The sequence below is a fragment of the Hyperolius riggenbachi genome, chromosome 5 (assembly GCF_040937935.1).
Source record: "Hyperolius riggenbachi isolate aHypRig1 chromosome 5, aHypRig1.pri, whole genome shotgun sequence".
NCBI lineage: Eukaryota > Metazoa > Chordata > Amphibia > Anura > Hyperoliidae > Hyperolius > Hyperolius riggenbachi.
The window spans coordinates 44,478,300-44,503,036 of record NC_090650.1 but is presented as its reverse complement, the minus strand read 5'-3'; the positions used below and the strand labels follow the sequence as shown (position 1 = coordinate 44,503,036).

At 45.3% G+C, this 24,737-nt stretch overlaps 1 protein-coding gene across 2 annotated transcripts in view; it reads right to left on the bottom strand.

Annotated features, from left to right (window-relative positions):
* ARL5B (ADP ribosylation factor like GTPase 5B) overlaps positions 1 to 24,737 on the bottom strand; it is a 65,883-nt gene that overhangs the window by 39,767 nt on the left and 1,379 nt on the right. For both annotated transcript variants that reach the window (XM_068235587.1, XM_068235588.1), the window contains exons 2-3: positions 7,353 to 7,413; positions 4,293 to 4,440 (exon numbers count right to left, since the gene is read on the bottom strand). In XM_068235587.1, the coding sequence (XP_068091688.1) occupies positions 4,293 to 4,440; positions 7,353 to 7,413 (209 nt within the window). The remainder of the gene's footprint in view (positions 1 to 4,292; positions 4,441 to 7,352; positions 7,414 to 24,737) is intronic.

The following is a 24,737-nucleotide window of genomic DNA, read 5'->3' as shown; positions in this document are numbered from 1 at the left end:
AATTTCATCCCCTATGGTTTTAAACAATGCTACTATACATAAAACCCACACGTTTTATCTGCCCGATTGTCCTGGTTATCACAAGATTTTAATTATGTCCCTAGTACAAAGTATGATGAGAATACATCATTTGGAAATAAAGTTATTTTTGGGGGCATTTTTTTCCCCCACTATTTTCATATGCGCGGGAGCGTACACGTGCAGAGCGGCAGCAGCACTGTCAGACTTACAGTGGAGGAAATAATTATTTGACCCCTCACTGATTTTGTAAGTTTGTCCAATGACAAAGAAATGAAGTCTCAGAACAGTTTCATTTCAATGGTAGGTTTATTTTAACAGTGGCAGATAGCACATCAAAAGGAAAATCGAAAAAATAACCTTAAATAAAAGATAGCAACTGATTTGCATTTCATTGAGTGAAATAAGTTTTTGAACCCCTACCAACCATTAAAGAGTAACTGTCAGGCTGCAAAAGCTAATTTAAACCTCTATTCTCCTGTGTTAAACAGTTTAGAAGAAAGCCAAAAAGGCAACACTGAAGATAAAAATCTCTCTTTCATTTGATGTGTGCTTATCAGCAAAGCTGTTAGACCCAAGCTCTTAAGAAGCCGAAAGCCGCATACCATACTGCAAAGCATTCTGGGGCCCTCCCCTCGGCTGCTAATGAGAAGTTACAGGGTCAAGTTACAATAGCATGTAACTCAGTCCAGCGCACAGCACTGATAAATCTCCGGGCAGAGTACACTGCAGGAGTCCGCTATTGTTCCTAGCCACATGGCTAATATTCACTGCACGGTACTGTTATTCAGTAAGAGCTTTTCTGTGAGTGGAATCATCAGGAAGCAGGCAGGACATGACGACACATTTGGCTTCATAGGAGACAGACAAACATGGAACCTGCCATGAGCTGTCAGGAGCATCAATCTCTGCATATACTATATAAAAATTCTGTGAAATCCAAACGTGGACAGTGAAATGCATATGTAATGTAAGTACAGCCAATATTTAGCTACTGATATATGTGTTTATTTTCTCTGAGACCTTATACCTAACAGCTCCTCTTTAAGAGTTCTGGCTCCCACGGAGTGGTTAGACACTTCTACTCAATTAGTCACCCTCATTAAGGACACCTGTCTTAACTAGTCACCTGTATAAAAGACACCTGTCCACAGAATCAATCAATCAAGCAGACTCCAAACTCTCCAACATGGGAAAGACCAAAGAGCTGTCCAAGGATGTCAGAGACAAAATTGTAGACCTGCACAAGGCTGGAATGGGTTACAAAACCATTAGCAAGAAGCTGGGAGAGAAGGTGACAACTGTTGGTGCGATTGTTCGAAAATGGAAGGAGCACAAAATGACCATCAATCGACCTCGCTCTGGGGCTCCACGCAAGATCTCACCTCGTGGGGTGTCAGTTCTGAGAAAGGTGAAAAAGCATCCTAGAACTACACAGGAGGAGTTAGTGAATGACCTCAAATTAGCAGGGACCCCAGTCACCAAGAAAACCATTGGAAACATTACACCGCAATGGATTAAAATCCTGCAGGGCTCGCAAGGTCCCCCTGCTCAAGAAGGCACATGTGCAGGCCCGACTGAAGTTTGCCAATGAACACCTGAATGATTCTGTGAGTGACTGGGAGAAGGTGCTGTGGTCTGATGAGACCAAAATAGAGCTCTTTGGCATTAACTCAACTCGCTGTGTTTGGAGGAAGAAAAATGCTGCCTATGACCCCCAAAACACCGTCCCCACCATCAAGCATGGGGGCTGAAACATTTTGCTTTGGGGGTGTTTTTCTGCTAAGGGCACAGGACAACTTAATCGCATTAACGGGAAAATGGACGGAGCCATGTATCGTGAAATCCTGAACGACAACCTCCTTCCCCCTGCCAGGAAACTGAAAATGGGTCGTGGATGGGTGTTCCAGCACGACAATGACCCAAAACATACAGCAAAGGCAACAAAGGAGTGGCTCAAGAAGAAGCACATTAAGGTCATGGAGTGGCCTAGTCAGTCTCCGGACCTTAATCCAATAGAAAACCTATGGAGGGAGCTCAAGCTCAGAGTTGCACAGAGACAGCCTCGAAACCTTAGGGATTTAGAGATGATCTGCAAAGAGGAGTGGACCAACATTCCTCCTAAAATGTGTGCAAACTTGGTCATCAATTACAAGAAACGTTTGACCTCTGTGCTTGCAAACAAGGGTTTTTCCACTAAGTATTAAGTTTTTGAACCCTCTAACAATAAAAGACTTATTTCACTCAATGAAATGCAAATTAGTTGCTATCTTTTATTTAAGGTTATTTTTTCGATTTTCCTTTTGATGTGCTATCTGCCACTGTTAAAATAAACCTACCATTGAAATAATACTGTTCTGAGACTTTTAATTTCTTTGTCATTGGACAAACTTACAAAATCAGTGAGAGGTCAAATAATTATTTCCTCCACTGTATAAAAACGTCCTGGTGCCATTAAGAGGCTCTAGCAGGACGTTTTTATAAGTCAGCATGTCATGAAGTGGTTAAAGACTAATGCTACATACACACTTGAGATAAAAGTCTTTGGAAAAGGCAAGATCACAGACCAATTTTACCCCATTCCATGTAGTATGAGAGCCATACCTACACAGTCTATTCTATGGAGCTGAACTCCCCATCAGACAGAAATCTTTGCAAGATGCTGCACACACAGATGCTGTACACATTCAAAAGATCAGTATCTGCAAAAGATCTGTTCCTGCAAAAGATCCATTCATAGTCTATGATATCTGCAGATCCTCATACACACCTTCTTTAACAGACTTCCGAAAAACATACAGATACATTCATTAACTAGCTTCCCCCTAAAAACTGGCCCTAGACTATGATGGACAGGTTACTATAGTAGGGGTTAGATTGTGAGCCCCTCTGAGGCACAGTTCCTCCCTAGCGGTATTGACAGATTATCTGTCCATACAAAACATGCTGTGAGCAGGATAAACGTGCATACACATCAATACTCTCCTGCACTGTATACTAGACCCTCGCAGTACTGACATACATACACATCAATACTCTCCTGCACTGTATACTAGACCCTCGCAGTACTGACATACATACACATCAATACTCTCCTGCACTGTATACTAGACCCTCGCAGTACTGGACATACATACACATCAATACTCTCCTGCACTGTATACTAGACCCTCGCAGTACTGGACATACATACACATCAATACTCTCCTGCACTGTATACTAGACCCTCGCAGTACTGACATACATACACATCAATACTCTCCTGCACTGTATACTAGACCCTCGCAGTACTGACATACATACACATCAATACTCTCCTGCACTGTATACTAGACCCTCGCAGTACTGACATACATACACATCAATACTCTCCTGCACTGTATACTAGACCCTTGCTTGACACATTTTGGCAAGTTACAGGAAAAAAAAAAAGTTATAAAAATTTATTTTATCACTTTTTGCACAGAAATCCTGGGAAAATTGAACGCCAGGGAGGTTTTAAGTGACAATATACTCTTTACAGCACTGGGGAAGAGATGCGCGTTATATAAAAATGCTAAATAATAATCATTTGGACAAAAACACAAAATACTAGGGGGAGGGGGGTGATCCGGCAGGGTGAAAGCTATTGGAAATCGCCGTGCGGTGTGTGGGCAGACTCAAACAGAGAGGGATCTATCTGATGGTCGATCTGGTGGTAGATGGTCAGGTGTATGGGAACCTAGAAATCGCAAAAAACTGTCAAAATCCTTTAGTGACCGCGATCACGATATTGTAGTGCGATTTTACGGCGCTTGCGGTACCAATTCGGTGAATGAGAATCGTATTGTAAGCCCTCTAAAGAGGCAAACGCTGCAGTGAGAATAATCCCATAGGGATGCCTTGCCGTGGTCAGCACAGCGCTAAAACGCAAGAAAGCAGCTCAGTGTGAATGGGGCCTTTGTCTGTAATGATGGGTACATTGTTACAGGTATAAAAAAAAGGAATAAAAAAAAAAAAATTCTCCCAAGTTCAGTCGGGCTTAAAAAAAATAAAATAATATAAATAAAATCGCTACATTTACAATGAATCCCCTAGGTTGGGAACGCAGGTAGAGCAAGGATTCTAGCCACTCTTAACATTAGGTGTAACCACATAGGAAAAACAAATAGTTGTGACGTGGTGGAGGAAAGTGCGTCTAGGCTACAGATGTTTCCACTGACTTGTGAGCCTCTCTTTATTAGCACAGGCAGGAGAATCCATAATGCAGGAGGAGGCAGAGCCGGGGGAGTTACCTCTGTGTTGGAGTAATAGGTATTCCATGAGGACCGCAGGGATTCCTGCCCTCCGATGTCCCACATCAGAAAGTGGGTGTTCTTCACCACTATTTCTTCTACATTGCTTCCGATGGTCGGAGACGTATGAACTACTTCATTCATTAAACTGCAATGAGAAGGAGGCGGGGCATAGTGAGAATCTGTGCAAGACATCCAGCACCATCTACAGTATATACAAGACATCCAGCGCCATCTACGGTATATACAAGACATCCAGCGCCATCTACAGTATATACAAGACATCCAGCGCCATCTACATACAAGACATCCAGCGCCATCTACATACAAGACATCCAGCGCCATCTACATGCAAGACATCCAGCGCCATCTACATGCAAGACATCCAGCGCCATCTACATGCAAGACATCCAGCGCCATCTACATGCAAGACATCCAGCGCCATCTACATGCAAGACATCCAGCGCCATCTACATGCAAGACATCCAGCGCCATCTACATGCAAGACATCCAGCGCCATCTACATGCAAGACATCCAGCGCCATCTACATGCAAGACATCCAGCGCCATCTACATACACAAGACATCCAGCGCCATCTACATACACAAGACATCCAGCGCCATCTATATACACACACAAGACATCCAGCACCATCTATATACACACAAGACATCCAGCACCATCTATATACACACAAGACATCCAGCACCATCTATATACACACACAAGACATCCAGCACCATCTATATACACACAAGACATCCAGCACCATCTATATACACACACACAAGACATCCAGCACCATCTATATACACACAAGACATCCAGCACCATCTATATACACACAAGACATCCAGCACCATCTATATACACACAAGACATCCAGCACCATCTATATACACACACAAGACATCCAGCACCATCTATATACACACACAAGACATCCAGCACCATCTATATACACACACACAAGACATCCAGCACCATCTATATACACACACAAGACATCCAGCACCATCTATATACACACACAAGACATCCAGCACCATCTATATACACACAAGACATCCAGCACCATCTATATACACACAAGACATCCAGCACCATCTATATACACACAAGACATCCAGCACCATCTATATACACACAAGACATCCAGCACCATCTATACACACACAAGACATCCAGCACCATCTATACACACACAAGACATCCAGCACCATCTATACACACACAAGACATCCAGCACCATCTATATACACACAAGACATCCAGCACCATCTATATACACACACAAGACATCCAGCACCATCTATATACACACACAAGACATCCAGCACCATCTATATACACACACAAGACATCCAGCACCATCTATATACACACACACAAGACATCCAGCACCATCTATATACACACAAGACATCCAGCACCATCTATATACACACAAGACATCCAGCACCATCTACATACACACAAGACATCCAGCGCCATCTACATACAAGACATCCAGCGCCATCTACATACAAGACATCCAGCGCCATCTACATACAAGACATCCAGCGCCATCTACATACAAGACATCCAGCGCCATCTACAGTATATACAAGACATCCAGCACCATCTACTGTATATACAAGACATCCAGCGCCATCTATATACAAGACATCCAGCGCCATCTATATACAAGACATCCAGCGCCATCTATATACAAGACATCCAGCGCCATCTATATACAAGACATCCAGCGCCATCTATATACAAGACATCCAGCGCCATCTATATACAAGACATCCAGCGCCATCTATATACAAGACATCCAGCGCCATCTATATACAAGACATCCAGCGCCATCTATATACAAGACATCCAGCGCCATCTATATACAAGACATCCAGCGCCATCTATATACAAGACATCCAGCGCCATCTATATACAAGACATCCAGCGCCATCTATATACAAGACATCCAGCGCCATCTATATACAAGACATCCAGCGCCATCTATATACAAGACATCCAGCGCCATCTATATACAAGACATCCAGCGCCATCTATATACAAGACATCCAGCGCCATCTATATACAAGACATCCAGCGCCATCTAAAAACTACATTTCGATCAGAACAATTAAGGATAAACGTTAGCTAGAGAAGGAAAAAATTAAATGATTAATCAATCTGGAGTTTTGTTTGGCCTGAGAGGGCATAAAACAGTTCCACGACGTTGCCCACTCAACGGCAACCCAAGGTGAAAGGCATGTGGAGGCTGACATTTATTTTCTGAACAAGCATGCAGATCTGTCTGAGTCATGTCTGACTGGATTATTTGCATGCTTGTTTCAGGCGGCAGTTGCTAATTTGAACTGCAGCAATCGCTGACTCCCAAATGAGTCACTGAGCACCGCAATAGCAGTATTTCTTATTACAGGCAATGGCGCCGCCCAAATCTTCAGCACAGCTCTGCACCAAAATTGGCTAAGTCTATAAAGGGTCTGTGTTGCAGCGAGGCTAATCTCTAGGCTCATGACAGGATACTTGTAAGAGAACCAGACCCAAAGGCAATTCTCAAAAACATATACTTGCGTAAGGAGAGGGAAGCGTCTGGCTCCTAATGGAGGCTTCTCCTCGGCGGCACCCGCTTCCCTCCTGCTGATCGGGGCCATGTTCCTATGCGGATGCTCGGTAATATTACCGCCGATAAGTGCACCAGGCCCTATGATTTCATGTACAACCAGAAATCAGAGAGGTGAAAAGGAAGCATTGAGCATGCTCTGTTGTACGCTCTGCGTCTCTTACAGAGTGGAGGGGGGGGGGGGGGGAAGAGAACAACCCAATTCACTCCCCATAAAAACACATTCTTGTAAACTAGTTGAATGATTTAGTACTCATGAAACACTAGAATTTTATGACCACCCCACAGACAAGATACGTTTCACCATTTGAAATCTGTAGATTATATTCAGTCTGAACCCTGAACAGACTTGTACAGCGACACTCAGGCAGCAAATCTGCTCTATTATGCTGCAGGCATAGAAACGGAGTAATAAAATACTTACAACTGGTACAGAATAGTGGTTTTCCCCGCATTATCCAGCCCCACGATGATCACTTTGTGCTCTGCAAAGAAAGAGAAAAAGGTTTAATATAAATGCCCTTATGCCTCAAAAGCCAACAGACACTGATATTACCACTGCTTCCAGCTAACCAGATATTCATTTTACTGCCCTTTAAATAAAATGAATCCATTGAGAGAAGCACAAAGCGACGTACTAAACAGCAGCTCGAAGCAATGAGCCATACACAAGATTACACTAGTTACACCGTTATGGATTATTTTATGGTATGATCAGGTACGCCATGTGCTTATCTGCTTCTTAAAGGGAAGCCAAGGTGAGAGACATCGAGGCTCAAATGTTTATTTCCTTTTAAAGAATGCACATTACCTGGCTGTCCTGCTGATCCTTTGCCTCTAATACATTAACCCATAGACCCTGAACAAGCATGCAGATCAGACGTGTAGTCTGTAGGAGTAGCTGCATGCTTGTTTCAGGTGAGTGATTTAAACCCTACTGACCAGAAAGATCAGAAGCACTGCCAGGCAACTAGTATTGTTTAAGGCTACTTTCCCACCAAGACATTGCGTTTTAGGGGACGTTATGGACGCATAACGTGCCCCTAACGCAACGCATGGTGGTGTTGAAGTTGGACGTCAGATTGAGCTGCGTTATGCGGCTCTCAAAGCAGCCGCTCCAGGTTAGTGATAGGAAGTCCGGATCTTTAAGGATTCGGATCATTTGAATTGGATCATTGAAAAGATCCGGATCTTTGAACCGAATCATTTGAATCATTTTACTACCGTAGGGAAGCAGACTGGGTGAAATGACTAGCAGGACAGGACTTTCCCTGCACTGTACATTCTGTATGTTCCTGTTTCTTCCAGACATCCATCCAATGTGAACCAAATCTTTCATTGTGATGATCCGGATGATTCGACTCACAAAAAAGAACCGGATCAAATGAACGATTCGTTCATGATCTGGACAACACTACAGTTCCACCACCAGTCTCCACAGTGCAGTGAATATTAATTAGCCATGTGGCTGGCTGCGGAGGAGGAGGGGAGACCTCCTCCTCCAGCATTACTGAGCATGTGCAAACAGTCTAACGTGGCTTAGCCCAGTATAACGTACAGCATGCAGCACTATGTTTAAACGTGCTGTGTTACTATGTAATGCAACATGTGCACTGTGAACAAGCACATTGATTTTACAGTGCTGTGAGTTAGGCTGCGTTACTGGCTGCTGCAAAGTGGGACTTTAACGCCCCACTGTGAAACCAGCCTAAAAGGAAATATGGCAGCTTCCATAGGTCGTCTGCTGGGCATATACGGCTCGATGCCCCCTTATCAATCGATCCGCTGATGGCTCGGTTGATATCCGACGTGTCCGATCATTGCGGGGGATAGATTCCATGCTCGATTCCCGCGGCCGGACAATAGCGGTGAATCGAGCGGGAGATAAGAAGCGCCAGCGGGGACGAGCGGGAATCGATTCAGGTGCACCCGGGGACATGGCGGGAGTCGATCCGGCGACTAATCAGCCGCCGGATCGCCCCGTGTATGCCCAGCATTACACCTCGAGTTCCTTTTAGGCCTGGCTCACACCAAAATCACAATCAGTAGCACTTTGTGATGTTGCTAAGCGATTTTCAGAGCGATTTTTAAATGAGCGTTCTTGTACATTCATTCGGAATTGCTCCATTAAAAAAAACAAAAACAAAAAAAACATTGCAATATGCATCATGTTTGCAATTTCAAGAAAAAAATAAAATAAATAAATAAATCACAATGCTGCTGTGGGAACCTCATAGGGTTACAGAAGCCAATCTATTTTCAAAGCACTGCACTCCTGATGTCAATTAGCCCTAGAAGGAGGCATCAACCAAATAATGCCCCCCTGATCTACTTACCCCCAGGGCTTCCTCCAGCCCCTTGCACCCGACATGTCCCTTGCAGCATCTCCACTCGCAGCCCCCGGCCCGGGGTCCCCCGCCGATGCAGCCCCGGGTAAGTAGAGCGGGGGGGGAATGGTTGGAGAGGGAGCATTATTTGGTTGATAACTCCTTGAAAAAAAGTGGCCAGGTGGGGTGCGACGGGGGAATGCAGGGGCGGCGCTTCTCTGTGCAACTCTGCTTACTTAGAGCACTGGAGGAGGATGAGGAGGCGAGCTGTTCACAGCCAGGTGCTCCCCAAAATTAGCTGGTTGGAGCACCCAGCTAAAAGAGCCTGGGGAGAACACTGCATTCTTATAGCCTTGCTTGTCCTCTGCAACTAAACCTGATCAAAGTATCAACCATCCATCTGGATGGAATTTTACATTCAATATATTCTACTCTTTAGTCAGAGGTATCCTGCCTCCATTGTCCCCCATACACAATCCATGAGTATCTAGCCTTCCTTGAAGTTGTAGAACACCATCACCCCATGAAGCCAGGCTATGCCCAGAAACAATACATTCCAAAGCAATGACTGAATGCGAACCACCCCTACCCCTCAGGACAAACAAATTACAATACTGCAAGAGATCAGGTTCTATATTACAATCTCACAATGCTATATCAGTGCTGGCCAGGTGGCAGTTGGGGGCTGCTGCAGCCACGTTCGTATTATCAGCAGAGGCGGTCGTCATCATCCGCCTCAGGTGACATTGCATGGGGTCGGTTTACACTACAACTCAACACAGTCCCTTTTTTGGTCCATTTTGCCTGATCAGAAGCACAGATGTCAACAGATTGTCATTAATATGAGCCGTTCACACAAGCCGGACGGCAGCGGATACCCTGTGGTCAGCAAAACACAACGTCCAAACCCGCACAATTTTTCCAAACAAGTGTATGCGCTTCCCATAGAGGCCAACCCCTAGAAATCCAGTTTAGGGCAGACACACACTGCAGAGTGCTTTTTGATCAGTTTTCCTTTTTAAAAACACGCTACCATTGATTTGCATTAAAATAATGTAAGAAAAAAAAAAAGCCACGATTTTGGGAAAATTCGCAAATGCTGCAATTTTGTTGCAATTTTAATGCAAGTCAACGGAAGCATTTTTAAAAATAAAAACTGATCCAAAAGCGCATCTCTGCCCTGTAGAGACTGCAAAACAGACCAGAAAAGTCGTGTTAAGGATTTTCTTTAAAGAGACTAATAAAAAAAATCCCCTGGGGGGTACTTACCTCGGGAGGGGGAAGCTTCAGGGTCCCAATGAGGCTTCCCCATCCCCTGTAGCTGCAGGCAGTCCAGTGCTGGCTCCCCTGAAGAGTCCCGGAATCCTCCCTCGACAAGCCTGACAAGCGCTGATAAAGGCTGATGTATTTACCTTCCCTGGCTCCAGCGGGGGCGCTGTTGAGGCTCTCAGCACGGAGATAGGCGGAAATAGCCGATCTCTGTCAGGTCCGCTCTACTATGCAGGCACAGGAGACTTGCTCCTGCATAGTAGAGTGGTCCGACACCGATCGGCTATTTCCGCCTATCTCCGTGCTGAGAGCCGATACTGCGCCTGAGCCGGGAAGGTAAAATATTTATATCCCCGCTGTTCGGAGGGGCACAGCGAGATCACTGTGGGAAGACTCATTAGGATCCGGAGGCTTCCCCCACCCGAGGTGAGTACCCCGCAGGAGAACTTTTTTTTTTTTTTTTTTTTTAGTAACAGGTTTTCTTTAACCTCTATGTCCAGTCTCTACTGCCGTCAACAGTCATAATGTCTGCGTTATGCAACTGACCACAGTACCTAGCCTAAAAACCAAGATTACCGAGCGAATAATGCAGGGCTGTGGAGTCGGAGTCGTGCCAATTTTGGGTGCCTGGAGTCGGAAAAAGAATGCACCGACTCCGAATGAATTTAAACTGTAATTAACCTCTTGACGACCAGCTAACGCCGATTGGCGTAAACTGGTCGTCTGCGGGTTACCATGGAAATGGCCTTTCCATGTCAGTTCACGGAGGGTGTCTCCGTGAACAGTCAGAGAGCCGCCTATAGCGGCTCGCCGGCAAAATGTAAACGCCGTTTACATGATACGGCGCTGCTGCGCAGCAGCGCCGTAAGGCAGATCGGCGATCCCCGGCCTCTGATTGGCCGGGGATCGCCGGCATATGATAGGCTGAAGCCTATCCCACAATGCGCAGGACGGATATCCGTCCTGCGCAGCCCAGGAAGGGAGAGGGAGGTAAGGGGAGGGAGGGAGCGCACAAAACGCTGCGGAGGGGGGCTTTGAGGAGCCCCCTCCCCCGCTACCCACTAATGGCCGGCGGCGATCAGACTCCCCCAGCAGGACATCCCCCTAGTGGGGAAAAAAGGGGGGTAGTCTGATCGCCCTGCTGCACTCCTGATCGGTGCTGCGGGCTGTAGAGCCCACGCAGCATCGATCAGTGAAAATTTCCCTGGTCGGCAAGTGGTTAAAATAGAAAATATGATAAAATGTTCTATTTCTCAGATAATAGTCATAAATAATTTATACATACAGTAATAGCTGTGCTTAGTCCACAAAAATGAAATAAACCAATCAAAAATTAGTTACTTGTGCTGCTTCAATAAAGCAGTCCCCGTATTTTTAAAGTCAGATATACAAATCTGATTGTAACTGTATATATGATGTGTACATAGGAATCTCTTATACTGTATACATAACATCTATGCTGTAAGTATAAAGCCTGATGTGTAGCCGTGTCACTAATAGAGATGGTCAATGAGATGGAAATAATTCTGTGTTTATTCTGATTTATGCAAATGTACATAAATCAATTGCGGCAGTACAGTTGATTTAATTGCTCATGAAATCAAATAATTTGATACGTTAAAATTTGGTTTGGGGACTACAAATTAAATGGTACCTGAGAAGGATGAAAAGAAAAGTTTTATACATACCTGGAGCTTCTTCCAGCCCCCTTCAGGCTGATCAGTCCTCATCCGTCACCCGGATCTTCTGCTATGAGTCCCGGTAATTCAGCCAGTCAGCGCAGTCCGGCCGCATGCCGTTTCCACAATCAGGAGCGTTCTGCACCTGCGTAATAGTGCTTCACAGGTGTAGTACGCTCCCGGCGGCGGAGTGTGTGCATGCGCACTACACCAGACTGGCTCAAGTACCTGGACTCATAGCAGAAGATCCAGGTGACGGAGGAGGACTGATCAGCCTGAACGGGCTGGAGGAAGCCCCAGGTATGTATATAAACTTTTCTTTTCATCTGTCTCAGGTTTACTTTGTTACACAGTAGTACTATACTCTACATATGCACTCCCCACAGAGCTGCAGGGAATCCACTGAGAATGTTGGGCACATTGAACACAGAGGTGTTGTCTATCACCCATAAACCTCCTTATTCCCCTACAGAGTACCTGCACATCACTCTTACATGTACCCACAGTTACATTGCCTATGGCCTGATAGATGTTCTTTGTTCCGGCCTGTACTTTTTACAAGTACTCTTACCAAGGACTAGTTTTAGTCTAAAGGGAATATGACAGTCTCCATATCCTTCTCACTTCAGTTGTCTTGTAAAATTCCTAAGCGTTGGCAGTTAAGAGACGAATTTCACGTTACATACTTTCAATCAACAAGATTGTATTATGCAAATTAGAGGAGTCAGAGTCGGTAGAATTCTAAACTGAGGAGTCGGAGTCGGTGGATTTTTGTACCGACTCCACAGCCCTGCCCAGGAGAACTTTTTTTTTTTTTTTTTAGTAACAGGTTTTCTTTAACCTCTATGTCCAGTCTACACTGCCGTCAACAGTCATAATGTCTGCGTTATGCAACTGACCACAGTACCTAAGCCTAAAAACAAGATTACCGAGCGAATAATGCTCCCAAACCAAAAATCCCCGGAATATCAAAATGTCCCATTTTGCCGATCGCCAGACAGTCTTATAAAATATGTACAGTATATGTTGGTTCCGTTTTCACGCTCTACCCAGATCTGAAACATACATAAACAGGCATCCGACTGGCTACTGTGGAGAACTTGAATACTGAAATGTGTGTATCTAGCAGAATATCTGACCAAGAAAAGAAAACAAAGCCCAGAGTCGTCAGAGCCAGCAGCTTTTGCCACGTAATGGAACGAATGTTTCTTTACTCAGCACTTTAAAACTGCAAACATAGCTCTTGGCGTGAAAGGTACATAAAACTATGAGGAAATAATTAACTAGAATTACTACAGCCCTTAGCATGCACAGGATAGATCGTTCTTTCTGCCCAGCGCATATAGTCAGCCTTGAGGTAACCACAGAGTGACAAATCTCATTCATTCTGTGCCAAAACACCGCAATCCACAATAGGAGGTGCACAGAACCAGTATCGGCCTTACTGTCCCACAGTACACAATAGGAGGTGTACAGAACCAGTATCGGCCTTACTGTCCCACAGTACACAATAGGAGGTGTACAGAACCTGTATCGGCCTTACTGTCCCACAGTACACAATAGGAGGTGCACAGAACCAGTATCGGCCTTACTGTCCCACAGTACACAATAGGAGGTGCACAGAACCAGTATCGGCCTTACTGTCCCACAGTACACAATAGGAGGTGTACAGAACCTGTATCGGCCTTACTGTCCCACATTACACAATAGGAGGTGCACAGAACCAGTATCGGCCTTACTGTCCCACAGTACACAATAGGAGGTGTACAGAACCAGTATCGGCCTTACTGTCCCACATTACACAATAGGAGGTGCACAGAACCAGTATCGGCCTTACTGTCCCACAGTACACAATAGGAGGTGCACAGAACCAGTATCGGCCTTACTGTCCCACAGTACACAATAGGAGGTGTACAGAACCTGTATCGGCCTTACTGACCACAGTACGGGCCACGGTAGCTTTGGTTTTAGGACTCTTCCCCAATCACAGTAAAGGTGGCCACAAACCTGGGCTGTGGAGTCTGTACAAAAATCATCCGACTCCTCAGTTTGAGACCACCAACACTGACTCCGATTCCTCGGCCCTGCCACAAACACCAGACAATAGTGCAATGCTGTGGGGGATTTTCACAAAATCACATCCCTCCAGTGTGAACACACACACACACACGATAGGATAACATTAGCAAGAGCTTTTAAAATCACCAAGCGCTTAGAAAAGCTCGTGTGCGTTTTTTCAGATTGACCATTTGATCAGACAGGAATCCATTACGTGCCCACACACTGCACACCACAGATTGCCCTGACTCTACAGCCCTGGGGGGGGGGGGGGGGGGGAGGGGGTCGCAGGGTACAGTCGCTCCCGGCAGCAGTGGAGAGAGGACGATAGAGGAGGCATGCAGCCGAAAGGCAAGATGGGTAGATACTGGCCAGGGGTCCGTTGATCGGAATATTGATCTCCACCACCGACACGAATGAGTGAGCCCTTTCCAGCAAGCAAGATCAATTAAAACAATCAATAGGGTGGTCATGTTGCAGTATCGATCTCAGATGGATATCAATAGCACAAATCGAGTAACATCTGGGCACCTTAAAGGGAACGGAAAGGGGGAGGGATATGGAGGCTCATTTCCTTTTAAACAATACCAGTTGCCTGGCTATCCTGCTGATCCTCTGCCTCTAATATTTTAGCCCTAGACACTGAAGCAGCAGATCAGGTGTATCTGACAAGATCAGCTGCATGCTTGTTTCTGCTCTGATTCAGACACTGCTGCAGCCAAATAGATCAGCAGGACTGCCAGGCAACTGGTATTGTTAAATAAATATGACAGCCTTCATATCCTTTTCACTTTAGTCGTCCTTTAAGATTATTATATGCACTAGTAAGCAAGCAAGCCTTAAATGTATACAATGGAAGAAGGGGAGAGGCGACAACAAACGCCTCAGTCAGCTCAATGAAACCACTGGAAAACAAACAAAAAAACCCCATCGGCTATCCCACACATAAAAGAAATTCCCATCTGGACTTCAAATTTTTGGGAGTCACCATCGCAGAGAACCTGTCCTGGGCTGACAATGCTTCAGCTCTAACTGGCAAAGCACAACAACGCCTCTACTTTCTGAGAAAACTAAGGAGCGCTAACCTCCCACAGAAGCTGCTGGTTAATTTCTACAGATGCACTATAGAAAGCGTTCTGACCAATTGCATGACGGCCTGGTACAACAGCTGCACCAAGGCTACTAGAGAAGCCCTGCAGCGAGTTGTTAAAACAGCAGAAGCCATTATTGGCACTGAACTACCATCACTGGAACTTTTGTATAATACTCGCAGCGTGAGAAGGGCCAAAAACATCAAGGACAACACTCACCCTGGAAATGCCTTGTTTGAGCTCCTTCCATCAGGTAAATGTTTTAGATCAACCCACACACACACAAACAGACTGAAAGAAAGCTTTTTCCCATCCGCCATAAACTTGATAAATTCTGAATCCTCTCTGAAATAATTAACACAGTGTACAACAGTGTTGTTTAAACATCTGTAATACCTGGCATACTTGTATCATTTCTTTTCTTCCTTGTTACTATCACTATGTTCCCTATATGCACCGTGGGGTCGTCATTGAGGCTAAGTTCACAGTGGGACGTTAAAGTCGCGCGTTAAAACAGCATTTAACGCAGAATAATTCACTGCAATGAAAAATCAATGCCCTGTTCACAGTGCACACGGTGCGTTGGTGTCTAACGCTGCACGTTACGTAAAAGTACTGCATGCAGTGCGTTCTACACGTTATTAGCTGCGTTGGACTGTTTGCACATGCTCAGTAATGACTTGGAAGCATACTTTTCATAGCCTGTATTTTATACTGTATCTGCTGTATGCAACGGTAACGCTGCGTTGCCACTTTTTGGGCGCGTTGCGTTGTAAGCTTGCGGTGCGACTTTAACGTGGCATCAAAACGCAACGTCCCACTGTGAATCTAGCCGAAAAGTAATTTTGTTGCGTTACACAATGACAATAAAGTGAATTGAATTGAATCTTAGGTGTATGAGCTTCTACCATAACAGTTTTGCATTGACTTGTAAAGAAACCATAATAAAAATATATATATTGATAGAATTCCTGGTTTAACCATTTCCGGATCGCACTAGTTGAAATCTTCCTCTTGTTTCTGGCCGCTTATTTCTGACAGGAGGTAAATTTCAACATCTCATGCCATGCATTCCTGCCACAGCTCGCTCGCTCTGCCCTCTCTATGGTAGCAGAGCTCTGCGAGACGGTAAGGAGCAGATTTCATTGGCTCCTGACCCCATCACTGTGAGCCGATCTCATTGGCTAACATTGACCGCAGGGTCCAGGGGCCAATGAAATCGGCTCCTGACCGGTTTACGAAGCTCTGCTGCCATAGAGACGGCGGAGTGGGTGGGCTGAGGTGACGGGACATCGGCAAGCCCCGATTTCTGGTACCAGCGGTCTCCGGTTCTTAAGGGGCCAGAGACCGCTGGTACTGAAGTGGTAAAATAGACAAAAAACACACCAAAGCTACAAGACTTCAGAGATACTGTACTTACAAAACTACAAGACGTTCACAAGGCAGACGGTTTTATCATGTGTATAATATAGTGTGCGCCGGGCTTCACAGAGGAGCGCAGAAGAATAAAACTGTCTCAGTTTATAACTAACACCTTATGGATTTAACGAACAGGCCATTCCCCGCTAGTAATGGCTGATAATAAAGAAACACTCAACTGCATTTCTGGGGCATTAAAAGCAATGCTCTTGAAGTGAAATGAACAATGTTAAAGGGAACCTTATCTGAGAAGTATATGGATTTTTCCTTTTAAAATAATACCAGTTGCCTGACTCTCCTGCTGATCCTGTGTCTCTAATACTTTTAGCCACAGCCCCTGAACAAGCATGCGGATCAGGTTCTCTGACTGAAGTCAGACTGGATTAGCTGCATGCTTGTTTCAGGTGTGTGATTCAGCCACTACTGCAGCCAAAGAGATCAGCAGGGCTGCCAGGCAACTGTTATTGTTTAAAAGGAAACATCAGTATCCCTCTCAGATAAGGTTCTCTTAAAGCCAATGGGTACCGCTAATAATAATAAAAAAAAAAAAAGTCAGATACTCACCTAAGGAGAGGGAAGGCTTGGTCCTAATGAGCCTTCCCTCTCCTCTCCCGGTGCCCTCGGTGCTGCGCTGGCTCCCCCGTTCGTGTCCGCCGCCGCAGGGACTTCGGAGGTCTTCGGGAGCACTCGGGCTTCCGAAGACGGGCCGCTCCATACTACGTACGCGCGAGTGAGTCATAGAGGGCGCTCGCGCATGCGTAGTATGGAGCGGCCGCGTCCTTGGGAGCCAGAGTGCTTCCGAAGGCTCCCTTCAGCATGCGGAAGTGGCAGTATTTGACCGAACTTGTCGAATACTGCCACGGGGGATCCTGCGCGGGACCGGGCACCGGGAGAGGGAAGGCTAATTAGGACCAAGCCTTCCCTCTCCTTAGGTGAGTATCTGACTTTCTTTTTTAAACCGGTAAACATTCACTTTAAAAGGATACCCGAACTGACGTGTGTCATGATGAGAAAGACGTGCATGTACAGCGCCTAGCACATAAATAACTATGCTGTGTTCCTTTTTTTCCCTTTCTCTGCCTGAAAGGGTTAAATATTATGCAAGTGGCTGACTCAGTCCTGACTCAGACAGGAAGTGACTACAGTGTGACTCTCACTGATAAGAAATTCCAACTATAAAACACTTTCCTAGCAGAAAATGGCTTCTGAGAGCAATAAAGAGGTAAAAATGAAAATTTATCAGTGAGGGTCGCACTGTAGTCACTTCCTGTCTGAGTCAGCACTGAGTCAGCCACTTACATACCTGATATTTAACTCTTTCAGGCAGAGAAAGAAAAAAAAGGAACACAGCATAGTTATTTGTGTGCTAGGCACGATACATACACATGTCTATCTCATGTCACATCGGGTATTCTTTAAACTGATAAGTTGCTAGCGGCCGTTTATATGGCGGTAATGGCGATCACTTTTGTCCATTACAATCACAGGACGGGAACCACATTGATATCTAGTGATTAGTTGCTTTCAGCACCTGTATTTTCATTACAATTAGGGATGGTCAATGAGATGTAAATAGTTTTAAAGGTGGCCATACATTAGGTGACTTGGTGGCCGATCGACCATCCGATTCATTTATTATAACCAAATGAAAAAACTCGGTGCCACCAGGTGCAGGAAGGACTGCGTCTGGAGCCAGCAGCGGACAAGCGATGGACACGGACAGGTAATGTATGGTGCACTGGGCCCCAGGAAGGCACTGCAAACATTAGGACAGCGTTGAACCGGCATGGCGGCACCACAAGATCGATTCCGGAGTGATTTCAGTATGAAATTGATCGAGAATCGGTCTGAGGTGTATGGGCAGCCGACAGATCTTTCTCTAATGTGATGTGTCTCTTGGTCGAATATGCCCATCATTGCTAGATGTATGGCTACCTTAAAGTGGATCCAAATTAAAAATACAAGATTTCAGAAACAAAATCTATTTTCTAAATTATAATAAATACAGTATATTCTGGTGTATAAGACTACTTTTTAACCCTTGAAAATCATCTGAAAAGTCAGGGGTCGTCTTATACGCTGGGTGTCATTGATTCCGGGTGATACGCCCTATCCTGTTACCGCCTCTCAGATCTCGCTGCTGAGGACTGTAGTGAAGCTGCGCTTGTGCACATGTGGGAGATCTGAGAGGCAGAGAAGGAGGTAAATAGGATACAAGGGTGGGCCAGAAGGGTGAAAGAGACATGTTTTATGGGCACAGCGCAATCTATTCTTCCATACCGCTCTGATGAGCATAAAAGATAGAAAGGAGAGATGACCAATCCAACCAATCGCCTATATACTGTTATATACTAGGTACCACATACAGTACAGAGCTAGTATCGGTTCATACATAGCACCAGTATATGATTTTTTTATTTTATTTGGTGTGCGTTGGAAGAGGGGTAGTCTTATATGGCGAGTATATCCTAAACTCTATATTTTAACTGGAAAAGTTGGGGGTCGTCTTATATGCCGGAATATACGGGTAGCAGCCTTTTATCAGCTGCATGATGACACATATAAAATATTTTACATTTATTGGAGGAACCACTCCCTTTCATATTGCCGGGAATTTCCAGCAAACTGGTGGAGGAGATAAAACAAAGGCTGCTACTGGTGATGTCACAGGGGAGGTGATCTCAGCTTGTGTGAGATTTCACATAGATGACGCCCCTGTGAGTGAGGGTAGCTGATGACAAACACACCCATGATCTAAAACCTCCTACTAAGCTCAGAAGTAATGGCTGCCACCTGTATAACCCTAGTTATGAAAAGAAAAGAGTGAAAAGCATGCACTGAAATGCTCATAGGCTTGAAGGAGTGTTTTTTTTTAATCTTTGTATGTGTCAGAGGGGTGCAACTAAATATTGTGAAATAAAAAAATGTTTGGTTTGGGTCCGCTTTAAGTTGATGCAGGAGTATGCGAATTGCGAATTTATGCAGTTTTAACTTGAACCAAACAAATTCCACCTTAAGAGTCGACTGAGTCGAGCATGCTATAATGCTGGATACACACGGTGCGATCCCGCCCTCGATTTCCCGCTCGATTCGTTTATTTCCAACATGTATGATTTGCATTTCGATGGATCGTTAGGTCGATTCGCATGTAAAGTATGCCAAATCGACCTAACGATCCATCGAAATGCATATCGGACATGTTGGAAATAAACAAATCGACAGGAATCGAGCGGGAAATCAAGCGCGGGAACGCACCGTGTGTATCCAGCATTAACCAGCCGCTCTGGAGGAATGCCTGGTGTTTGAAGTGGACTCTTGTACAGGACAAAAGGAAAACATATAGAAATGCACCCTGTGGGGTTGTTCACACCAGGGGCGTTTTCCGCCTTTTTTTTGAAGCGCAGCAATTTTTAAAATCACCCACAAACCGCGTGTGCAGTGAATCTCTATAAAAAGGTTCATATCAGCGCAGTTCGTGCATTGTGCGGGCAGCAAAGCGGTGCATGGACCCTTTTTGGGGCGAATTTGCCTCAACGGAAGGTATAGCAAAAACACAAATGCTCACACAATCGCTTTGTGCAGCGATTGTGTTCGAGTTTTTAATAAATACATTGTATTTATTATTTTCTGGGTCAAAGAGTTCACTTCCTGACTTGTGTCAGGGAACGAATTACAAAAACGCTCTGGAAAAGTGCTTAGAAAAGCGCTATTTTTTTCTTCTAGAAACTCGGCACGCAGGGGAGCGCCTTGGCGGATTGCTCAAGTCCGGTCTTATCAGCTGAACGACAGACTGTACACACGCCCGATTTGACGTCCGGACGGGACGTTTGTGCAAATCCGACGTGTGTACCCACCTTTAGGTATGTGATAACTACAAACCATAAACAGCAGAAAAAGTTTTGCAAGTTTTGAATGCAGGATTATACACATTTAGACCAGTTGCTGTTGAAATTTGATTTTTATGGTGACAATACCGCTTTAAGAAGACAAAGTTTGGTGGTAGAGCTATCTTAACTAACAGGGGCACTTTCTGGTCGAGCGCTGTAATAACAGCGCAGGAGATTTGGGCGCAGCTGGAGCCACCATAGGCCCCACCCTTATCGTAGGGTACTGGAGCCGTTCACAGGTTGATGGAGGGGGACACAGTCACAAGGGAGTACGGCCATGGAGCTGACCCAGCATACAGTGCAAATGCGGTGACAGGGTCAAAGGGCGCCAACCATATATTAGGACACTGGAGCCGTTTACAGGTGAACGGAGGGGTCACAGCCACAAGGGAGGTGCGGTAAGAGACTGTACACCCCCCCCCCCCCCCCCATGCATTAACATAGCATCAGATATTCTTCCCCTTTAAAATTATAAGCCCTCCCCAAAAATAAGCCCTAGCACATCTTTTGGAGGTAAAATTAATATAAGACAAGTGTCTTATTTTGGGGAAACACAGTATAGCCAGTCAGTTGTCTGCCACTCCTGTCCCCAATTGATAATTCAGTTACATTTTTTGGCGGAATGGATGTGTGTATAGGCACCTTAACCACTTAAGGACCATGGGCGCTTTGCAGGATCTGTGCTGCGTGGACTCTTCAGTCCACAGCACAGATCATGATTATGATTATGCCAGGGCAATCAGACTTACCCCCTTTTTTCCCCACTAGGGGGATGTCCTGCTGGGGGGGGGGGGGTCTGATCGCCGCCGGCTGCCTGCGCTTTGCGGGGGGGCTCTTCAAAGCCCCCCTCCGCAGCGTTTTCGGTGCTCCCTGGCTTCCCGTCCCTCCCTCCATGGGCTGCGCAGGACGGATATCCGTCCTGCGCAAAGAAGGATAGGCTTCAGCCTATCATATGCCGGCGATCCCCGGCCAATCAGAGGCCGGGGATCGCTGATCTGCCTTACGGCGCTGCTGCTCAGCAGCGCCGTGTGATTTAAACAGCAGGGATTTCTTCCCCGCGTGTTTACATTTTGCGGGCGAGCCGCGATCGGAGGCTCTCCGGCTGTTCACGGTGACACCCTCCGTGAACCGACATGGAAAGGCCGCTCGATCAAGCAGCAGTTTCCATGCAAAACCACTTAAGACCTGCCGACGCCTATCGGCGTTAGGCGGTCGTTAAGTGGTTAAGATTTCCAATCTTAAACATGTGCAGCAGTATTGCTGTATTGGAAAAAACCAATACAAAAACACACACACACACACACACACACACACACACACAAGTTTCAGTGTGGGTATGAATATGCAAATCCGAAGTACCAGTCATGAGAACTGAAGTAACGTGTTTGGTGGCAACTTCAAATCCTTTCCGTACAGCCGCCAGTCCAAACATTGGCCTCCACTGTGATCAGCGCTACATCCAGATTTTATTTTGTTGTATTCTCCCAAATAGCAAAGAACCTCTTAGTTTGATCAGTGCTTGGCAGAGGAGAGCCAATGTTTTAGGAGCCATAAAAATATCCAAAGATTAGCTTAGTGTACAAACAATGTTGCAAAGTTCAGCAGGTTGAGCAAACATTTGTGGTAATGAAACAAAAACAAAAATTGCAATAAGGAAGTTTCTGTACTAAAGGCATACAGGAAAGTAAAACAGAAATCATTACTGTGGAATGCATGTGTTGTGTCTGCCAGCAGGATAGCCACAGCTGTGCCAGGGCAGGGAAAGTCATTTCAATTTCTGTTTTGGTTTCTTCCAATGAACCAAGAGCTTCAGAATACAGAACCATAATGAAAACCAGTGAAAGGCCTAAACTCTTGCACAGGACAGAAGGAAAACAGAGAAATGCATCCTGTATGTATTTAGAGAGGTTAGCCTGTCTAATTCCCCCTCATCTGTGACTTATCACAAGTGTAATTTTATCTCTCAGCTGTATCAGCTGGCTGCCTAGGCAGAGCAGCTAATTTGTAAACACAGAATGTTAACCTTATTTCTGTTTCCATGCAAGCAGGAAGTAGAGAAAAGGCAGATGTATTGCAGGATTTGTATCAGCTGTAACAAAAAAATAATTTTCTTTAAATGTTATTATGATGTTGCTTATCTTTTAGAGCAGAGAGGAAGTTCTGAGTTCAGGTCCACTTTAAAAGATTTTCAGAGCTCAGCTCAATACATTTGAGGTAATGGTCTGTTCACAGAGATGACCTATGTATACTAGAACTGATGAGTTGCTTATTTTTCCTGACTTGCATGCATCTTGGAAATGGACCAATCAGAACCTGTAGCAATTGCATTTGACAGGCACAGTTCAACATTGCATGCAATTTGCTTCAAATCTGCATGCAAATAGAAAAAAAAAATCTGTATCTCCTTGATCCACTCTTCCCCATACACCAAGGGTGTCAAACTCAAATACAAAGTGGGCCAGTCGCGGCCCAACCTCCATGTCTACTGGCCCCAATCCCTGCTTATGATGTTCCCTGGTGTCTAATGCCCCCCCCCCCCCTTCAACCCCCATACAGTTCCCTGGTGCATAGCGGTCCTCCCTCCCCTATACAGTTCCCTGGTGTCTAGAGGCCCCCACCCTACCCTATACAGTTTCCTAGTGTTTAGTGCTTTCCCCCTACCTCCCCCATATGACTTTTCTGGTGTTTTAGGGCCTAACCACCAATATAGCTTCCCTGGTGGTCTAGAGTGGGCCAGACATAATGCAAAGTGGGGAAACCACTTGAGGGCCAAATTTAATGGCTCCGAGGGCCAGATTTGGCCCATGGGCCGGAGTTTGACATGTACACCATACACAATTTCATTTATGTCTGGCCTTGATGTCAGAGCAGTTTGTATAAGTGCCTAACCATTTGAGTACCCACCACCAAATGTATAGGGCAAACACAGTAGAATTTCATGTGCCCAAAACTCAGTCAACAGGGAATGTCAAGAACGACGCACTCTTGGGTACCGTATTTTTTATTATTATTTGGGGGGGGGGGGGGGTACCATATGGTGAATGGTGATTGCGTGTTTTCATTTGAGTTTCCTGCTTGCCTTTTTTCTTGCAATTTTATACAATAAGACAAAGAAAAAAAAAAACCCAACTTGAATATTAGACATGCCTGCAGCTTTTGGAAAGTAAATACATACTCTCTACAGCACAAAGCATTGTGATTGGCCGAACAGTGTGGGCGTAGCTTACTACAACCTATCTGAAACCTAGCAGTTAGAGAGGGTGCTGTCCATCCAATCACATTATTGGATTTTCCCTATGAGGTTTCCTGCTGGGTCCACTAAACTTGACTAGCTCCAAATCTTCTGTGGCCTATAGAAAGTCATTGCAAGAGCTTCGCTCTGGATTCAACATTACAAATAAAATGCCAGTGACTAGCACTAGTATGCGCCTTGCTTCAAGCAACTGACATTCACTTCTCAGATTCTGAACCAGCCACATTATCCCATCCTGGCTCGACATATCAGAAATACCAATCCGAACACCGGCTCCAAATTTGCCATTGGATATAGGATAGCCAAGTGCACGGCTATGCCTTAACTGAGCACTCCTATTGGCTATGTTCTGTGCTAAATTCAGGCTTCCGGCCTCATTTTGTGATCTATCAGGTAGCCGGATAAAATAGGTTCTATTGTACCAAATAGAGCTACTTTGGTCTCGGTCACAGTACCAACCCCCTCCCCAGAGTGACTTTAATCCCACCCACCTTCCCCTTACTGGTCTGAAAATGTCAAAACAAGGTGGGCGGAATTCATGTCACCTGGTAGGGTAAAGCTGTTGCTGCATCCAGATAAGCCAGCTGGTCAAATAGATGCAAAGGTAACAGGGGAAGGGGGCGCCCAAAAAAGTAATGAGGTTAAAGGACAACTGAAGTGAGAGGAATATGAAGGCTGCCATAATGTATTTCCTTTAAAGAGAACCCGAGGTGTGTTTAAAGAGTGTTATCTGCATACAGAGGCTGGATTTGCCTATACACCCCAGCCTCTGTTGCTATCCCAAACCCCCCTAAAGTCCCCCTGCACTCTGCAATCCCTCATAAAT